At 56.5% G+C, this 16,970-nt stretch overlaps 1 protein-coding gene across 1 annotated transcript in view; it reads left to right on the forward strand.

The window, feature by feature from the left end:
- The first annotated feature begins 4,622 nt into the window (after positions 1-4,622).
- SPTBN5 (spectrin beta, non-erythrocytic 5) overlaps positions 4,623-16,970 on the forward strand; it is a 41,024-nt gene continuing 28,676 nt past the window's right edge. Inside the window, 18 exon segments of the mRNA XM_060293468.1 lie at positions 4,623-4,735; positions 6,815-6,969; positions 7,494-7,722; positions 8,567-9,198; positions 10,555-10,662; positions 10,664-10,691; positions 10,805-10,935; positions 10,937-11,035; positions 11,293-11,446; positions 11,535-11,555; positions 11,557-11,626; positions 11,629-11,735; positions 11,795-11,923; positions 11,925-12,117; positions 14,071-14,300; positions 14,389-14,589; positions 15,277-15,394; positions 15,397-15,428. Coding sequence (XP_060149451.1) covers positions 4,634-4,735; positions 6,815-6,969; positions 7,494-7,722; positions 8,567-9,198; positions 10,555-10,662; positions 10,664-10,691; positions 10,805-10,935; positions 10,937-11,035; positions 11,293-11,446; positions 11,535-11,555; positions 11,557-11,626; positions 11,629-11,735; positions 11,795-11,923; positions 11,925-12,117; positions 14,071-14,300; positions 14,389-14,589; positions 15,277-15,394; positions 15,397-15,428 — 2,739 coding nt within the window. The 5' untranslated portion in view covers positions 4,623-4,633.

Below are 16,970 nucleotides of genomic sequence, written 5' to 3' on the forward strand. Positions count from 1 at the left end.
CTCTCCTTCTGGCATGCGGTCCAAGGTTGCAGGGAGGGAGGGAGGGGGAGGGGAGGGGAGGGAGAGGGGAGGGAGGGAGAAGGAGGGAGGGAGGGGAGGGAGAGGGAAGGAGGGAGGGAGGGGAGGGAGAGGGAGGGAGGGGAGGTGGAGGGGAGGAGAGGGAGAAGGAGGGAGAGGGAGGGCAGGGGAGGGGGAGGGAGGGGAGGGGGAGGAGGGGGAGGGAAGGGAGGGGAGGGGGAGGAGGGGGAGGGAAGGGAGGGGAGGGGGAGGAGGGGGAGGGAAGGGAGGGGAGGGGGAGGAGGGGGAGGGAAGGGAGGGGAGGGGGAGGAGGGGGAGGGAAGGGAGGGGGAGGGAGGGGAGGAGGGGGAGGGAAGGGAGGGGGAGGGAGGGGGAGGGGAGGGAGAGGGAGGGGAGGAGAGGGGAGGGAGAGGGAGGGGAGGGAGGGGGAGGGAGGGGAGGGGAGGGAGGGGAGGGGAGGGAGAGGGAGGGAGGGGAGGGAGGGAAAGGGAGGGAGGGGAGGGAGGGAAAGGGAGGGAGGGGCTCCCTCACAACCCCCGCCTCTGAGCCTCAGGCCTAGCCAGTGCCGAGGGAGCACAGGTGCTGGTGCCTCACTGGGGCCCCAAAGAGTGAACACCGTGTCTCCAACTCTGGAGGAGGCTCTGTCGTTCCCATGGACTTTGCAGGTTACCCCTTCCCAGGGGGGACCCCTTCAGAAAGTGGCCCCAGGCCTGAGGGAGTACCGCCTGCAGCCCTGGGCTGGGTTGGGTGCATTTCCGTCAGGGCCTGGAAAGCCCAGCCTCGGTCCAAGTCTGTGGTGTGTCTGTGGTGCGTCCCCCAGGAGAGGGTGTGAGGGCTATGGCCCAGCAGGCTCGCTCCCATCCCCGCCCCTGTGGGTGCTCACGGAGAGGCTCTGCAGGGGTGCAGAAGGGTAGCCCCAGCCTGCCGGAAGTGGGTGCAGAAGCTCTGACCAGAGGCTCTGCCCTGTGGGGCCTCTGTGTCTTGGGAGCCAGGACCCCCACCTGATACTGAAGGCATTTGCAACAGGGGATGATGAAGGAGGAGACCCTGGAGCAGTTGATCTGGAGCATTCCTGAGCCACCCCCTCCCAGTCTGGGCCACGCCCTGCGGCAGGTGGGAGAACAATGCCGGCTGTGTGCTGTCACCCCTGCCCTGCTGGCCCAAGAGGAGGGCCATGGCACAGCCCCAGCTCCAGCCTCAGCCTCTCCCGATGTCTCCCTCCCCGCCCAGCCCCTCCTATCTGCCATCTCCGACCATCCAGCCAGGTCTCCTCCCAGAGCCTGCACATCACCAAGGTAAGTAGTTTCCCGTTTTCCTTCCATCTGCCCTTTTCGTCCCAAGGAGCAGCAGCAAACGCTGTGGCCCAGGAGAAACCTCTGGCAGCAGGAGTTCTAGAAGAATTTAGAAAGTGGGATGGGACAAAAGGGGCCCTGGGCCATTCAAGCTCAGGACACCAGCCAGAAGGACCAGACCTTACCTGGCTAGGTTCCAAGCTGCAACCACCCACCAAATGTGGGACTGTCTGGCACGGAGGGGCCCCCACTCCCAGGGAGTCATCAGTATCCACAGTCCTCCCCCAACCTCCATGCCCCCAACATCCCCAGCTTAGGGAAATGTCCAGTGGCCCCTCATCCCCAGAGAGCTCCAGGCCTGATGGCTGGTCAGCCCCACAAGCCCCAGCAGCTCCTTGGGGCTACAGGCACGTGAAGCAGGAGGCCAGGGGCAGAGCCCTGGACCGCTCTCCCAGTCCAGTCCCACCATGGACTCTGCGTATGAGATGGGCCACATTGGCAAGCTGCAGGCACAGCACATTGCAGATGCAGGAGAAGACTTCACCAAGTGGATCAACAGTATCTTCCAGCACGGCCGGGTGAGTGTAGCCCATCTCTACTGTCCCCCCGGCTCCCTGGCCAGTGGACCCTGGGGGACCGACTATGAGGTCATCTGTCTGAGGCCCCTTCTTTCGACCCCGAAGCACAGCTGAGGCCAGTGCTGCTTCCTCAAGGCAGATGCTCTGGGCTGCATAGCCCAGGTCCAGGAATGGGGCAGACAGGTGCGGTTAGGCTGACCCTGTGCCTTCTGCATCCTCTCCCATGCCTGCTCCACGCCCAGGTGGGCATCAAGATCCAGAACCTGTACACAGAGCTGGCTGATGGTACCCACCTGCTGCGGCTGCTGGAGCTCATCTCGGGGGAGGTCCTGCCACCCCCCAGCCAGGGCCACATGCGCATACACTTCCTAGAGAACAGCACCCGAGCTCTGGCCTTCCTCAGGACCAAGGTGGGCACTGGGGAGAGGGCTTCTGGGCGTGGTGCTGGGGTGGGCAGCGGGGACAGGCTGGATGACTAGATCATCTTTCCTGGGCTGGCCACAGGGCAGAGCAGAGGATCTGGAGCCGGGATCCAGGAGGAGCAGCTGCGATGCAGAGGTCCGGGAAGCAAAGCCCTTCCTTGCACAGTTCTCCCAGTTTAGAGAACACCCACTGGCTGAAGTGGAACAGCCATCGTCCCCAGTGGGTAGAAATGGAATATGACATTGACTGTAATGAGAGATTGTGGAGTCTAAGCTGAAAGATTCAGTGCACTCTTAGCCTTCTCTTTTCATAAATAAGAAAAATTATTTACTAGGCAGACCCACAGTCAACTGGCCAGCAGATCCTGGATAGGGGGCCCTAGGGGTGAGGGAAGGTCAGGCACAGGGGAAGAGCCTCGGACACTGAGCCAGGCAGTGGAGGGAGGAGATGCAGGGCTACCTTGGAGAAGCTGGACCAGACAGCAGGGAGGGACCTAAGCAAACAGGAGGGACCCTGAGAGAAAGGGACAGGCCAAAGAAATAGTCTCTAAAAGGAGACAGGAGCTCCAGGGACACAGAGGGACCCTCACGGCCAGTGTCAGGGGGCTGTGCAGGGGTCATTTATTTTGAGAAGCAGGAATTGGGAGGCCCAAGGGCTCCTGGCCTCAGGTACTAAAGCACGAGGTGGCTGCCCCTGGAGGCTAAGAAGTCACAGGTGGGACTGGCTGGGCTGAGCCTAAGTCTTCGAATGGAGGTCACAGCCAGCCCCCCTGCGAGCCTGGCCTGCTGAAGGGAGGCCAGGAAGGTGAGAAGCCAAAGCAACAGACAGGAGCACTGCGGTCCCTGGGTGCACAGAAGAGCAGAAAGCTGCCGGCCACACAGTGCCAGGCCCTACTTGGTCCCAGGGACAATGGCCTGAGAGCCAGCCACCTCTTCTTGGGAACCTGGGGAGGGTGCAAGCCCCACAGCCCTTGTCAGAGGCTATGCAGCTCCCCTCAAGCTTAGAGACACAGCATGTCACTGATACGTAACCTATGAAGGTGACAGCCTTGTCTCCACCATATATATGAGGCAGCTATGGTCAAACTTTGGCCCCCAGCACACAGTTAATAAGTAGCAGAATGTGGGGTGCACTCATTTCTGGAGCCCTTGCCCTGTGCTGGGTACTGCATGTCTCAAAGCCCAGACCTGAGCATAGGGGCCCTACAGTTTCAGGGGAGACAGTTTCTTTGAACCCAGATCAGCAATATGCTAGTAAATGTTTACCAATCAGCTATCTGGGCTGGGGAGTTGAGGGGAAGGAGGCAGATGGAATCCCTGGTTTGTAGCATTTGCTGATTTCCGAGGCCTTCATATCCCTACCACGACGTCGCTAAGCACAAAATCGGGAAGATTTTTTAAAAGGTGGCCAGGGTAGGCCTCAATGAGAGAGTAGCGTTTGAGTAAAGACTTAAAGCAAGAGAAGGAAATAGCCATGGGGCTCCCTTGGGGAATAATATTTTCAGACAGCAGGGATAGCCAGTACAAAAGCCCCAAGGCCTGAGCTTAGAATCTCAGGGAACTGCAAGAATCCCATGGGTCTTAGAGCCATGGGGTCCGGAAGAGGAGGATGGAGCCAGAGGGTGAAGGGGCCCAAGCCACATGCGACTTTCATGTTTATTCTGTTCCTTTCTCTCCTTGATTCAACCCTTCCTGTCCAAGTGGCAAAATCTAGGTCAGCAGGTTCTCAACATTAGTGCACCTAAGACCCACCGAGGTGTTTGTCCAAATACAGATTCCTGGGCCCTGGTCCAAGAGAGTCTCATTGGGTGGAGCTTGGGAATCTGAATGTTTAACAGGAGATGGAACACTGATGAAGAAGGCTGAGATTCAAATGTGAGCCAGGGACCCAAGCACTCACTGGAGATCCCCAGATGCCCTGGGAGGTGGAGGCAGACAGTCGATGCTGTCTATTGAGCTCATACATTGACTTTTACGACTCTTCATTTCAACCTCCGTAGCTGAACCACTGATCCTGGCCCGGGTTTACCTGTAGCCCATGCATGGGGAGTCCTCCTGCTCCTGTGGTCCAGCCCAGTTCACCATGTTGGGGCTTTCCCTAAGGGGGCTTGGGACCAAAGCCCCAGCCACTTAGAAACGCTTTACTTGCCTGGCCTTGTGCCTGCCTGCCTCTCCCCTGGGGATCTCCTAGGGCAGGACAGACTCCAGAACCCTCCCGTCCAGCAGCCAGCCCCCTGGACACTTGGTTACTATGAGTCTTCTCTGGTATATGGGCTTTGCAGCTGAGCCCAGTCAACTTTGCCCACAGGTGCCAGTACCCCTCATGGAGCCAGAGAACATCGTGGATGGAGACCAGATGCTCATCCTGGGACTCATCTGGGTCATCATTCTGTGTTTCCAGATTGCCCACATCTCCCTGGACAGGGTATGTCTCAGCCCCCAGTGCCCAGCCCTGGCCTCACCTCAGGGCCCTGGGGACAGAGCAGTTGCACCCAACTGTTAGGATCCCCACAACGGGTCCTTGGCATCCACACAACTACTATTCACTCATCAACCACGGGCAAAGGTGTCAGAATGTCAGAGAGACGGTGATATGCTGAAGTGAGAACTAGATTCCCAGGCTTCAAGCCTGATCTGGGACGAGTCATTCACTAGTGAGGGGGTCAAGGTACCTGCCCACCACCCATCTTTCACCCCCGATTTGTTACAGGGCATTGAAATCCTGTAACTTTCATTACCCCTTAATGTATTGTTGGGGGAAATTAAACATATAGAGGGAGCCCCAGCCCTGGAGGTTTCCGAATCCCCAGGATCCTGAAAACCAAAGAGATGGTCCCCCATCTTCCTCCATTCTCCCTCTTGTTTTCCCACAGCTGGATCAGAAAGAGTAAACACATAAAGCCCTCATATTTGTCAATTTTCATAGTTTCTAAAACCCCATCTAAAACTTGATTCTAGTAGGTTAGGAACGCAAACCTGGAGAATGAAATCCTAATGAAAAGAAGCCAGAGATTTGGCTCAAATCCAGGAGGGTCCTTTACACTCATGAGGGAACTGTGAGCCCCAGGAGAGCAGGGGCCTTGCCTGCCTACATCCCCAGAGCGTAGCATGTATGTGGCGAATGAATGGACGGATGAATTTCTAGCTGACCTCAAGCCCTTCCAGGAAGCCACACTCCCCTCCCCCGCCCCCAAGGCCAGTTCCAGGTGCCCCTGCCCCCCTTTCCCTTAGGAGCAGCAAGTCCGCATCATCCCCTGACTGGCCACCAACCAGCCGACTGGCTTTCTGGTCCGCCGCCAGCTCAGGCTCTGCTCCCTGCAAAACTCAGACATGTCTGGCACCAGGCTGACCTCACACACGCACATGCTCCCCCCAGAATCTCTCCTGGTTCGTGTCTGCTAGCCTAGCCCAGCCACTCAGGATATCTGGACCTGGCCTGGCTGTGGCAGAGCCCAGCTCCAGGCCCTGAAGCTCTTTCCCCCTCCCCTCCCCCGCACTGCTGCTCACTTTTCCTTCCTACCCAAGCTCCGGGGCCCAAAGGGCAGGGCAGGAAATGCAGCCTGCTGTGCTTTAACACTGAGTTTATAAACAGGAGTTGGTAGAGGGGAGAAAAGGAGAGGAAGAGTCAAGGGGAAAGGAGATGGGGACTCTGCGGTGTGAGGGGCGAGGGAGGGAGCGGATGGAAGGGGAGGACCACTGAGGGCAGGACAGGGACGAGGAATGGAAGGCAGGGAAAGAAGTGGAGCCAGGAAGGAGAAGGGAAAGGAGCACCGAGTGGAAGAGGGATGCAGACGGGAGTGGGGGTAGGTGGAAGCCGAGAGTAGCAGAATAAAGGAAAGTATCCAGGAGACTGAAACCAGTTATAGATGGTCATTTCCCAGTCTGAAGAAGCTGTTGCATGAGGCATTGTGGGGGCAGACAGGTGGGCTCCCCATGTCAGAGATGGGCTCTGTCAGATGTTTCTGGGTCAAGAGAGACCCTTCCCTATCAGTGGGGAACCCAGGGCAACTTCCTGACCTCTCTCACTGCACCTCATATGCCATCCTTAGAATGTAAATACTAACAGCGCCTACCTCTGAGGGCTGTGCTGGGTGGAGAGCCACGTGTGCAGGCCGGTGGCTGGTTGGCAGAAAACCCGTGTTGACCAGGAGCCGTTCTAATGAAGCCCAGACTCAATTCTGTGCAGCCCAGGGTAGGTTAGCACAGTGCCTGGCCCATCAGAAAGGCCGGAGAAACGGGACTTACTGCTGCTCTTGTCACCAGTTGCGACTCAAAGCCAGCTGCTCAGAGGTGACAGGTTTCAAGCACTCCGCTTTTTTGTAAGGACAATCTTTCTCTCGCACCCCCATTCCCTCCCCAGCACGAGTGAAAGCGAGTACAGTCAGATGCTCCGGGTGGGAGAGCAGGATCACAGCGTGCCCAGCCTGCCTCTCCCACGGCCTGCGGGCTCTGCTGCCCCACCCCACCTGTCCCTGCATGGTGACCCGCTGTCCTGTCCTTCCAGGAGGAGTTTGGGGCCAGCACAGCCCTGCTGTCTGCCAAGGAGGCTCTGCTGCTCTGGTGCCAGCGGAAGACGGCCGGCTACGCCAACGCCAACATCACTGACTTCTCCCGCAGCTGGAGTGATGGGCTCGGCTTCAGTGCCCTCATCCACGCCCACAGCTGTGCATGAGGGAGGGGCCCCAGCGCCTCCGGACCCTGGCCTGGCCTGAGGCAGCCCTTGGCTTCCTTCTGGGAGGCCTCTACCCACTGAGCCAACTGCTCCAGGACTTGGGTCCTCAACCCACCCGTTCTCCCATGTCCCTCTGGCCCCTGCGCTGGGCACAGAGATAAAGACAGATAACAGCTGAGGCCCCGGTCTGTGATACCCCTACCCCCTTCCATGGAATTGGCCAGGTTTGCCTTTGACCCTGCCCTCCTCCATTCTCTGTGCCCCTGTCCTCTCCCTGGCAAGCACCTGACCTTTTGGAGCTTCCTCCCCTACCCAGGAGCCTGACCCCTGAGCAAAATTAATTCTCCCCTCTCCCAGCCCTATTACTTCAGCCGGGGTCTCAGATAATCATCAGGGGGAAACTAATGCACTGCAAGGTATGAATGACCAATAGGAGCTGGTTTGCCTTTTTAACAAGTCCACTTAAAGCCAAGTCACTGACTCTGGTAAAGAGCCCTGCCTGCTCTCTGCCCAGGCCAGATCTGCTTCACTACGGCTCCCTGCGTCCCGACCGCCCACTGCACCACCTCCGCTGTGCTTTCCGTGTGGCTGAGCAGGAGCTGGGCATCGCTCAGCTGCTGGACCCCGAGGACGTGGTGGCCCTACAGCCCGATGAGCGTTCCATCATGACTCACGTCTCCTTCTACCACCACTTCTCCCACCTGCACCAGGGGCAGACTGTCCAGAAGAGACTCGCGAAGGTTGGTAACAAAGGGAAGGTGGCATCGAGGAGAGGTGGGGTGAATGTGGGCTCCGGAGTCAGACACACCCGAGTTTGAAGGCTGTCTCTACCCCTTCCTCGCTGTGTGGCCTTGGCTGTGTCACCTAACTTTACTGCACTCCATCTGTAAAATGGAGATGATGATTCCTGGGCAATAGATAATTCTGGGTAATAGACTGCTGCTATGAGTGTGCAAGGGAGCATAAGCACAGTGCGTGGCACACAGGAAAGCCAGGTGGGTGATGCCCCTTCCTGCCCCTCCCCCTCCGCTCTTAGGTTGCTAAGCTCCTAATGGGATTAAAAGGCTCCGAGAGCTGGACTCTGCAAGGACGAGCGCAGCGCAGCTCCGCTGGGCTGAGTCCCTGTTTCTGGGGGCTCTCTTACCCTCTGGGCGCGATGGCAGAGGCTGAGGCTTGGGAAGCCTGTTCTCAGGGTTGGTGTCTCAGCTGGGCATGGGGGAGCTGATCCAGGCCAAGGGCTCTGAGCTGCTTTAGGGGTGTGGCGGCCTCAGGGAAGAAAAGGAAGGCTCAGAAAAAGAACAGCCCCCCCCTACCCGAGTTGAGGCCAAATGGAGTAAAATAAGGTAGAGGAAGGCAGGACGGGGTCCCACACTCCCAGGTCTGAGTGTAGAATGGCGGCAGACCCGCTTCTCTGGGGGCTGGGAGGAACCCCACTTTAGTGTGTCCTCAGCTGAGGGCAGGAGCTACTGCCTACCTGGGCAAGCCTGGCTGGCACTCAGCACCCAAAGGGGAGGGCCTCCAGAGCCTGGATTCCAGGGCCTGCCCCCGGGTGCTGCCCTGACCCTTTCCCATGCCCTCAGCCAGATCCTGCTTCAGCTCCAGGAGACAGAGGCGCTGCAGACCCAGTGTGAGCAGCTGGTGGCTGACCTCCTGTGGTGGATCGCGGAGAAGCCGGTGCAGCTGGAGGCCCGGGATTTCCCAGACACCCTGCCAGGCATGCGCCAGCTGCTGGTGGCCTTTGCCTCCTTCCGCACCCAGGAGAAGCCACCAAGGCTGCAGCAGCGAGGGGCCACGGAGGCCCTGCTCTTCCGGTTGCAGATGGCACTCAGAGCCCAGAATCGTAGGCACTTCCTGCCGCACGAGGACCTGGGCCCTGCAGAGCTGTCCCAGAGCTGGGCAGGCCTGGAGCAGGCAGAGGCCTCGTGGAGCCAGGCCCTACAGCAGAGGTTCCTGCAACTAGAGAGGTTGGAAACCCTGGGCCGGCGCTTCCAGCGTAAGGCAGCCCTCCAGGAGAGCTTTCTAACAGACACAGAGCAGGTGCTGGACCGGGCTGCAGCCCCGCCAGCCAGCCCGGCCACAGTGGAAGCGGCCACCCAGAGGCTGCGCATGCTGGAGGCCGGCTTCCTGCCCCAGGAGGGGTGCTTCCAGGCCCTGGCCGAGATTGCAGGCGTCCTCCAGCAGGAGCACTACCATGGCTGGGCAGAGGTGGCCTGCAGGTGAGCCCCAGACACGTGAACGGTCTTCAAAATAGGCTAGGGCCTTCCTACCATGCCCCTGTCTTTACACAGCCCATTCCTGGACACAGAGGCAGGGATGATTTATGGGTTTGGGGCTCCCTTTAAAAAGATCTAACTCCTGGGAATTCCCTGGCAATCCATTCGTTAAGAGTCAGCGCTTTCACTGCCAGGGCCCAAGTTCGATCCCTGGTCAGGGAACTGAGATCCTACCAGCCGCAAGGTGTGGCCTAAATAAATAAAAATAAAAAGATCTAGCTCCCACTGATGTCTGAAATTCCACCATCCGTAATTGATCCCTTTTGGTAAAGCACTGTTCTTTCTAGATAGCCTCTTATTAATTCATTCACTAAACATTTATTGAGTATCTACTATGTCCCAAGTACTATTCTAGGTGTTAGAGATTTAGCAGTGAAGAGGACAGACAAAAATCCCTCCCTCCATAGAGCTTACATACTACTAAGGAAAACAGAAAAAAGATGTAGTATGTGAGATAGTGATTTTAAAAAATAATAAAGCAGAATAGGGGAATATGAGGTGCCAGGTGGGGGGAGGGAATTACATTGGGTGGTCAGAGGAGGTTTACTGTTGAGCAAAGACCAGCAAGAAGCGAGAAGCCACACAGATATGAGGACAGACTCTACTAGTGCAGTGTCCCAAGGTGGCACACGCGTGGCATATTTGAAAAACAGCACAGAAGCCAGTGTTGGCCAAGTGAACAAGTTGTAGTTGAGGTCAGGGAGGTATGGAGGCAAGAGGTGGTGGCAGAGATCCTGCTGGGCCCTGCAGGACCCAGTAAAGACTTGATCTGTACTCAGCAGAAGATAAGCAGTTGTGACAGGGCTTGAGCAGAGGAGTGACACAATCTAACTTTCGTTTTACAATGATAACTCTGGATGCCATGTCAGGAATAGACTGAAAGGGCCAAGTCAGAAGGAGATAATAATAATCCAGACCAGAGAAGCAGTGAAGGTGATGAGAAATTGGTGGGATCCTGCAATATATTTTGAATCCAATGGAATCTGCACACAGATCAGATGTGGGGTGTGAGAAAGTGAGTTATCAAGGTTTTGGCCAGGGCACCTGGAAGGATGGCGTTGCTATCACCTGAGATGAGGACCGGAAAGAAGGCTTCAGGGTCCGTGAAGGCCTCCTTCCAGCTTCTCTGCCTGTGTCTAAAAGGTGGAGATACTGCCCCAACTGGATGGATGCTCACAGCTCCAGCCACGGTACTCAAGCTCCTCCAGGACAGCCAGTCCCCATCCCGCAACTGTGGACCCCAAGGGAGCTTCCCTACCCCAGCCCAGTGGGTACCACCCTTATTCTCACATCCCCCAGGCAGTTGGAGATCACTCAGTGCTGGGAGCGGCTCCTTCCACGGCTGCAAGGGCAGAGGAAGCAGATGGCAGGCATGCAGGCTGTGCTGAGCCTGCTGCAGGAAGTAGACTGCCTCCAAGAAGCTCAACCAGCTGCAGGTGGGCCCTGGACCAGCAGATCCCTGGGAAACACAGCAGGATGCGCCAGCCCTGGCGTTCACGGGGACCCAGCACTCTGGGACTTTAATGACCACTCATCTGTCCCTGGCCAGGTGCTGGCCAGCTCCACGACCTGTGGGCAGCAGCTGGCAGAGGTAGTGGAGCTGCTTCAGGGACATGACCTGCTGGAGGCCCAGATCTTGGCCCATGGTGCCCACGTGAGCCATCCTGCTCACCAGACAATGGCTGGATTCTTCCCTAGGCACTAGTGTGGAAGTGCTGCAGGCCAAGGCCAGGGTGCTGGCCCAGCTCCACCAGAGCCTGGTGTCTCTTGCCAGGTCCCGGTAAGAGCTCACCCGAACTCCCCTACCCTCTCCAGAACTTTTCTGTAACCCAAATTACCCCCTGCCCAGCTTAAAACAGTGCTGCCTGGCAACTTTCTCTACACTGACCCTCATCCCCAAGGCCTCTGTCTCCTCTGTTGAGTCATCCAGGAAAAGGAAAACTCCTGTCTAAGGGGGAGTGTCTGAGTCTGCTGGGGAACCCCCTCCCCAAGCCCCGTCACTCCCCGAGCCCCTCTGTGGCCCTTGCTGTCCCTCAGGCGGGCCTTGCTGGTGCAGACCCTGCAGCGGGCAGAGCTCCTGCACAACTGTGAGGAGGAGGAAGCCTGGTTGAGGGAGCGGGGACAGCTGGTGGAGGATGCGGCCCTGGGCCCGGATCTCAACCAGATCGCTGCGGCCCTGCAGCAACACAAGGTGCCCACTACCCTGCACCCTGCCGGTTCCCCTCTCCCTGCCTTCCTGCCCTTCCCCTCACCCAGCTCCCTGCTCTGCTGTCTGCCAGGCCCTAGAAGCCGAGCTCCGCCCGCCACCAGGCCGTGTGCACTGATCTCGTTCGGAGAGGACGCGACCTGGGCGCATGCAGGCCCCGATCGCGACGGATCCCCGGGAACGGGCCGCGGCGGTGCAGGGCGCGTGGCAGAGGCTCTGGGCCCGGGCGGCGGGGCGGGGCGCGCGGCTGCAGGCGGCCCTGCTCGTCCATCAGGTAGCTGGGCGGCGGGTGGGGATTGTGGGGTCGGCCCGTGCTCAGCCTGCCCTCCTCAGTACTTCGCCGACGTGGCGGAGGCAGCCTTGTGGCTCCGGGAGCGGCAGTCAGCGCCGGAGAGCATGTCCTTTGGGAAGGACCAGGCGGCTGCTGAGGCCCTGCTGTGGCGCCACCTGCGGCTCGAGCGCGGCAGTGCGCGTCTTTGGGGCCGAGCTGCGGCGATTGGACGAGCCCGCGCCGGCCGCAGCCCGGGGGCATCGTCGCTCCTGGTACGCGGGGACCGACCGGGCAGGGACCCAGACCCACGGGCCTCCGACACCAAATGCGTGTGCTGTGCCCGCTCTCCCATGGTCACACAGAGGGTGGAAATGGGAGGGCATTTGTGGCCCCTGACGGGGCCTTCCCCTGGGCTTGGAGGTGCCCACCCCTCTCAGATCATCTCCCCTGCGGACCCGCCCACAGTTAGTGGAGTCCTGTCTGCTCACGGTTGGAGGCCATCGAAGTGTAGTTTGGTGTTGCTCACTTCGCCCGCCAGTTCCCAGGCACTGATCAGTTTCTTCCAGGAGCGTCCCTTTCACCGCCAGGCCTAAGGTGACCCTTCAGTCCTATTTTGCTCTCTCTTGACTTGGCCTTTTTAGGTTTGGGGTGTCCTAATCACTACACCAGACTGCTTTCTGAACCCCCTCCCTCAGTTCATCGAGCCTCCAGTTTTAAAAGAAACAGATACCTACCTGGTGGGCAGTTTGGTCCACCCTGTGAGAGCTTGCAATTTTCTTTCAAGAAGCCATACATGTAGCTCAGGATGCGTAAATCACAGCCCTCAAACCCTGTACTCACATTTGGTCCCTCTACCCTCATCCCAAGGAAGCTCCATTTCCCAGATGCCCTCTCTCTGCCCAGCCATGTCCCATGCACCTGCAGAGCTGCAGCTCAGGTCCTCGTATCTTAGGAGGGGGCCTCGTGGAGTAGTCGGTAGCTGACTGGGGTTCTGGTCCTGACCACCAGGACCAGACTAACCAAGTCTGAAAAGTCTATGGTTCTAATTCAGCCGAGGTTGAGCTATCTCTTTTCCTTTGCATTTATTCCCTGGACCACATAATTAACAATTTTTGAAAATAGATGCACAGTGTGTTAGCAGTTGTCTGGTTACCTCTACAGATGAGGTAACCAAGGTTCACAGAGGCCAAATTACTGCCCTCACAGCTGCTGGAGAGGCCTCCCAACGCCTGGTGCAGGGCTGTTTCTACCCCATCCTTCCCTGTGTGGCTGTGATGTTTAACTCCAGCCCTTAGTTATATTAACACACACTGCTTTTGGTATTGCCTCCCTCCTGTTCTGTGTGGCCTCCTTCTCCAGTCTGAGCTAATTGTTTAAATGAATGAATGCAAGGTGCCTTATCCTTCTTTTGTGTCCTCTACTGCCCAGCCAGCCCTGGCATTGATAGAGAGGTTAGTCCTAGTCTCTGGCATTTCCAGACCCTTGCTTTGCCCAATGGGGGTGGTTGATACAGAAATGGGGAACCACTTTGGCAGCTAAGCAGAGCCTTCCCTCCTCCATACAGAAGGAGCCCCTGAAGGCTGGAGCAGAGTTGATGGAGATGCAACTGGGAGACCTCAGGATGGGACCCAAATTTTAGCACTGCCGGGCAGCCAGTACCCCTGCCCTCTGGTCCAGATGAGCTTCATCTACAGAGGTATAAGACCAAGACCCCATGTAGGAACCTTAACAGAGCATCATAAATTTATTCTGTGTGGCTCTCGGGGGCATCTGAAGACCGAAGGGAGGGAGTTAAGAGAGGCCATTTTGGGCTCAGCAGAAAGAAAGATGTGAAGCTGCTCGAAATTCTGAGTCTTCTTTTGTTTTCTTCCCCTTTCCAGGCTTTCTCTGTGCCTATTCCTTTTCTTCAGCCTGGCTGCCACTGCTGTGTCTTACCCTTGCCCAGGGCCAGAGGCACAGAGACCAGATGCTCATCCACCCCCATCGGGAGGGCCAGCCTGTGCTTTCCCCACCCCTCTCTGCCCCATCTCCTACCACCAGAGCCACTCTGCCTCCCCCTCTGCAAATCCTACTCCCCCAGCCAGACCCACTGAGGCCCACCTTGTCCATGAAATCTTTCTCAACAGCCCCAGACTGTTCTGGCCATTTCCCCACCCTGGACACGCATAGTATTTATTTCACACAATGCACATTCTGCTTATCCGTGCACGGTCCCGGGAGGTGTCCCATCAGCTCTAGGTCTGTGGGCTTACAAGCCTGAGAAGATCGTAAGGCCCTGAACAGGAAACTCTGACCTTCATCCTCTTCTCGCCCCCAGGGCTCCTGGCACAGGGCTGAGTAATAAATAATCCCCCGCCCATCCCCACTGGCCAGCTGCTGGGTCAAGAAGAGGAGCAGGACCAGGATAGCCCTCAGAACCTGTGCTCCCCCAGGGACGCACTTCACCCAGCTCCCGGGAGAGACCCTGCAGCCCCTGCGCCAGACGAGCCCCGACACCTGGGAGCTGAAGGACTGGGGGTGCTGCCCGGCCAGGTGCCCATCAGCCACATCATGGAACAAGAATCCCAGGTACAACCACTGGCCCCACCCAGCCTAGCCTTCTGCTGCTTGCGGGGAGCCCCCTCCAGACATGCTGCCCTCTGTCCTGTCCGCACAGGTGGTGTCTGCCCTGAGCTCTCCGAAAGAAGGCCCAAGAAACCCAGGGGCCCCGCGTGAGGTTTCCTGCTACTCTGGCCCCCGGGGCACCCAGAAGATGGCCCTCCCAGATGAGCCTGACCCTGTCTTTGACCCCAACACCATCCTCCAGACACAGGACCACTTGAGCCAGGACTGTGAGGGCCTGCGGACCCTGGCAGAGGTAACGCTCCTTGTTCAAGAAACGTTCATGGAGCACCCACTCGGGGCTAGACCCTGAGCCGTGAGCCCAGGGACAGAGCAGTGACTGGACTTACTCCCTGACCTTGGAGAGCTTACGTCATGGCAGAGAAGATGTGAAACAAGTCATTAGACAGACGCGGGTGTGATGGGAGCGTGAGAGGGGAGCCCGGGTCAGGACGGGGAGTCAGGGAAGGCGTCGCTGACGGAAGGACATTTAGGCAGAGACTTGAACAATGAGAAGCTGAGAGCAGGTGAGCCAGGGGGAGGGCAGGGGGAGATGGCAGGGAGGAGTGTTCTAGGCAGGACCTGTGCAAAGGCAGGAACGAGGGCCAGGGTGCCTGGAGCACAGCAGTGAGGCCCGGGAGCGGCTAGAGGAGAGCCCGGAGAGGAGGGGGCCTGGGAGTGGGGTCAGGTCCCATGGGAGAAGCGTGGATTGTACCTAAGAGCCAAAGGACATGAGTAGGACAGGAGCAAAAGCACACATTCTGCCGGGGCCCTCTACCCTGTGCCACCTCTGACAGAGGGCACAGAGCCCAGCTGTGGGACAGGGACCGTTTCTGGCCCTGGCCCTGGGCTCTGCTGGTTGGGAGGTGATGGGGGACCTGCTCTGAGTGCCCCGTGGCGGGCACTGACCCTCACCCCAGCCTCTGGGCCGGCCTCTCCTCAGCACCGCAGGGCCCAGCTGGAGGAGGTGGTGGCCCTGTTTGGCTTCTATGGCTCCTGTGGGGAGCTGCAGTCCTGGCTGGCAAACCAGACAGTGCCGTTCCGAACACTGCAGCCCCAGGCCACAACTTGGAGGTCATGCAGCTCAAGTGTGAGGCACAGTCCCCTTGGAGCCAGTGGGGGGTTCTTAGCTGCTTGGCCCTGCCGCCCCTCTTCATTCCTGCCCTGCTCCCTCCTCACCATGCTTCTGCCTCCCCCTTATCCACTCTCAGTGCTCCATGTTAGCCGTGGTCCTGTCTGGGAGGAGGGAGGGAGGGAGCTGGCCTTGAATGTTTTTAAATTGAGGTATAATTGGCATGCAACACTGTATTATTTCAGGTGTACAACGTAATAATTAGATGTTTGTATATTATTGCAAAATGCCCACAACAATAAATCTAGGTAACAACCATCACCATACGTACATAGTTACAGAATTATTTTTCTAGGGATGAGAACTTTTAAGACCTATTCTCTTAGCAACTTTCAAATATGCAATATAGTATTATTAACTATAGTTGCCATGCTGTACATTACATCCCCATGACTTTTTATTTTATAACTGGAAGTTTGTACCTTTCGACTCCCTTCACCCGTTTCACCCATTCGTTACTCCTCCCCTTTGGCAACCACCAATGTGTTCTCTGAATCTCTGAGCCTGTTGTTTTTTTCTTTAGATCCCACATATAAGTAAGATCATATGGTATTTGTCTTTCTCCATCTGACTTATTTCACTTAGCATAATGCTGTCAAGGTCCATCCATATTGTCCTGAATGGCAAGATTTCATTCTTTTTTTATGGCTTAATAGTATTCCAGTGCAAGCGCACACACATGTGCGCACACGCATGTGTGTGTGTATCACATTTTCTTTGTTCATTCATCCACTGATGGACACTTAGATTGTTTCCATAATCTTGGCTATTATAAATAATGCTGCAATGAAGATAGGGGTGCATATTTATTTTTGAGTTAGTATTTTCATTTCCTTCAGATAAATACCCAGAAGTGGAATTGCTGGATCATACGATAGTTCTATTTTTAATTTTTTGAGGAACCTCCATACTATTTTTCATAGTGGTTGCACCAATTTACATTCACACCAACAGTGCACAAGTGTTCCCTTTTCTCCACATCCTCGCCAACACTTGTTATTTCTTGTCTTTTTGATAATAGCTATTCTCACAGGTATGAGGTGATATCTCATTGTGGGTTTAATTTGCATTTCCCTTATGATGGTGATATTGAGCATCTTTTCATGTAGCTCTTGGCCATCTGTATGTCTTCTTTGGAAAAATGTCTATTCAGAGCCTCTGCCCAGTTTTAAATTATATTATTATTATTATTTTTTTGCAATTGAGTTGTGTGAGTTCTTTTTATATTTTGGATATTAACCCCTTACCAGATATATGATTCTCAAATATTTTCTCCCATTCCATAGGTTGCCTTTTCATTTTGTTGATGGTTCCCTTTGCTAGGCAGAAGCTTTTTAGTTTGATGTGGTACCACTTGTTTATTTTGCTTTTGTTGCTTTGCTTTTGGTGTCAAATCCAAAAAATCATCATCTGACTGATGTCATGGAGCTTACCCCACTATGTTTTCTTCTAGGAGTTTTACGATTTCAGGTCTTACATTCAAGACTTTAATCCATTTTGTGTTA

The sequence above is a fragment of the Globicephala melas genome, chromosome 2 (assembly GCF_963455315.2).
Source record: "Globicephala melas chromosome 2, mGloMel1.2, whole genome shotgun sequence".
Lineage (NCBI taxonomy): Eukaryota > Metazoa > Chordata > Mammalia > Artiodactyla > Delphinidae > Globicephala > Globicephala melas.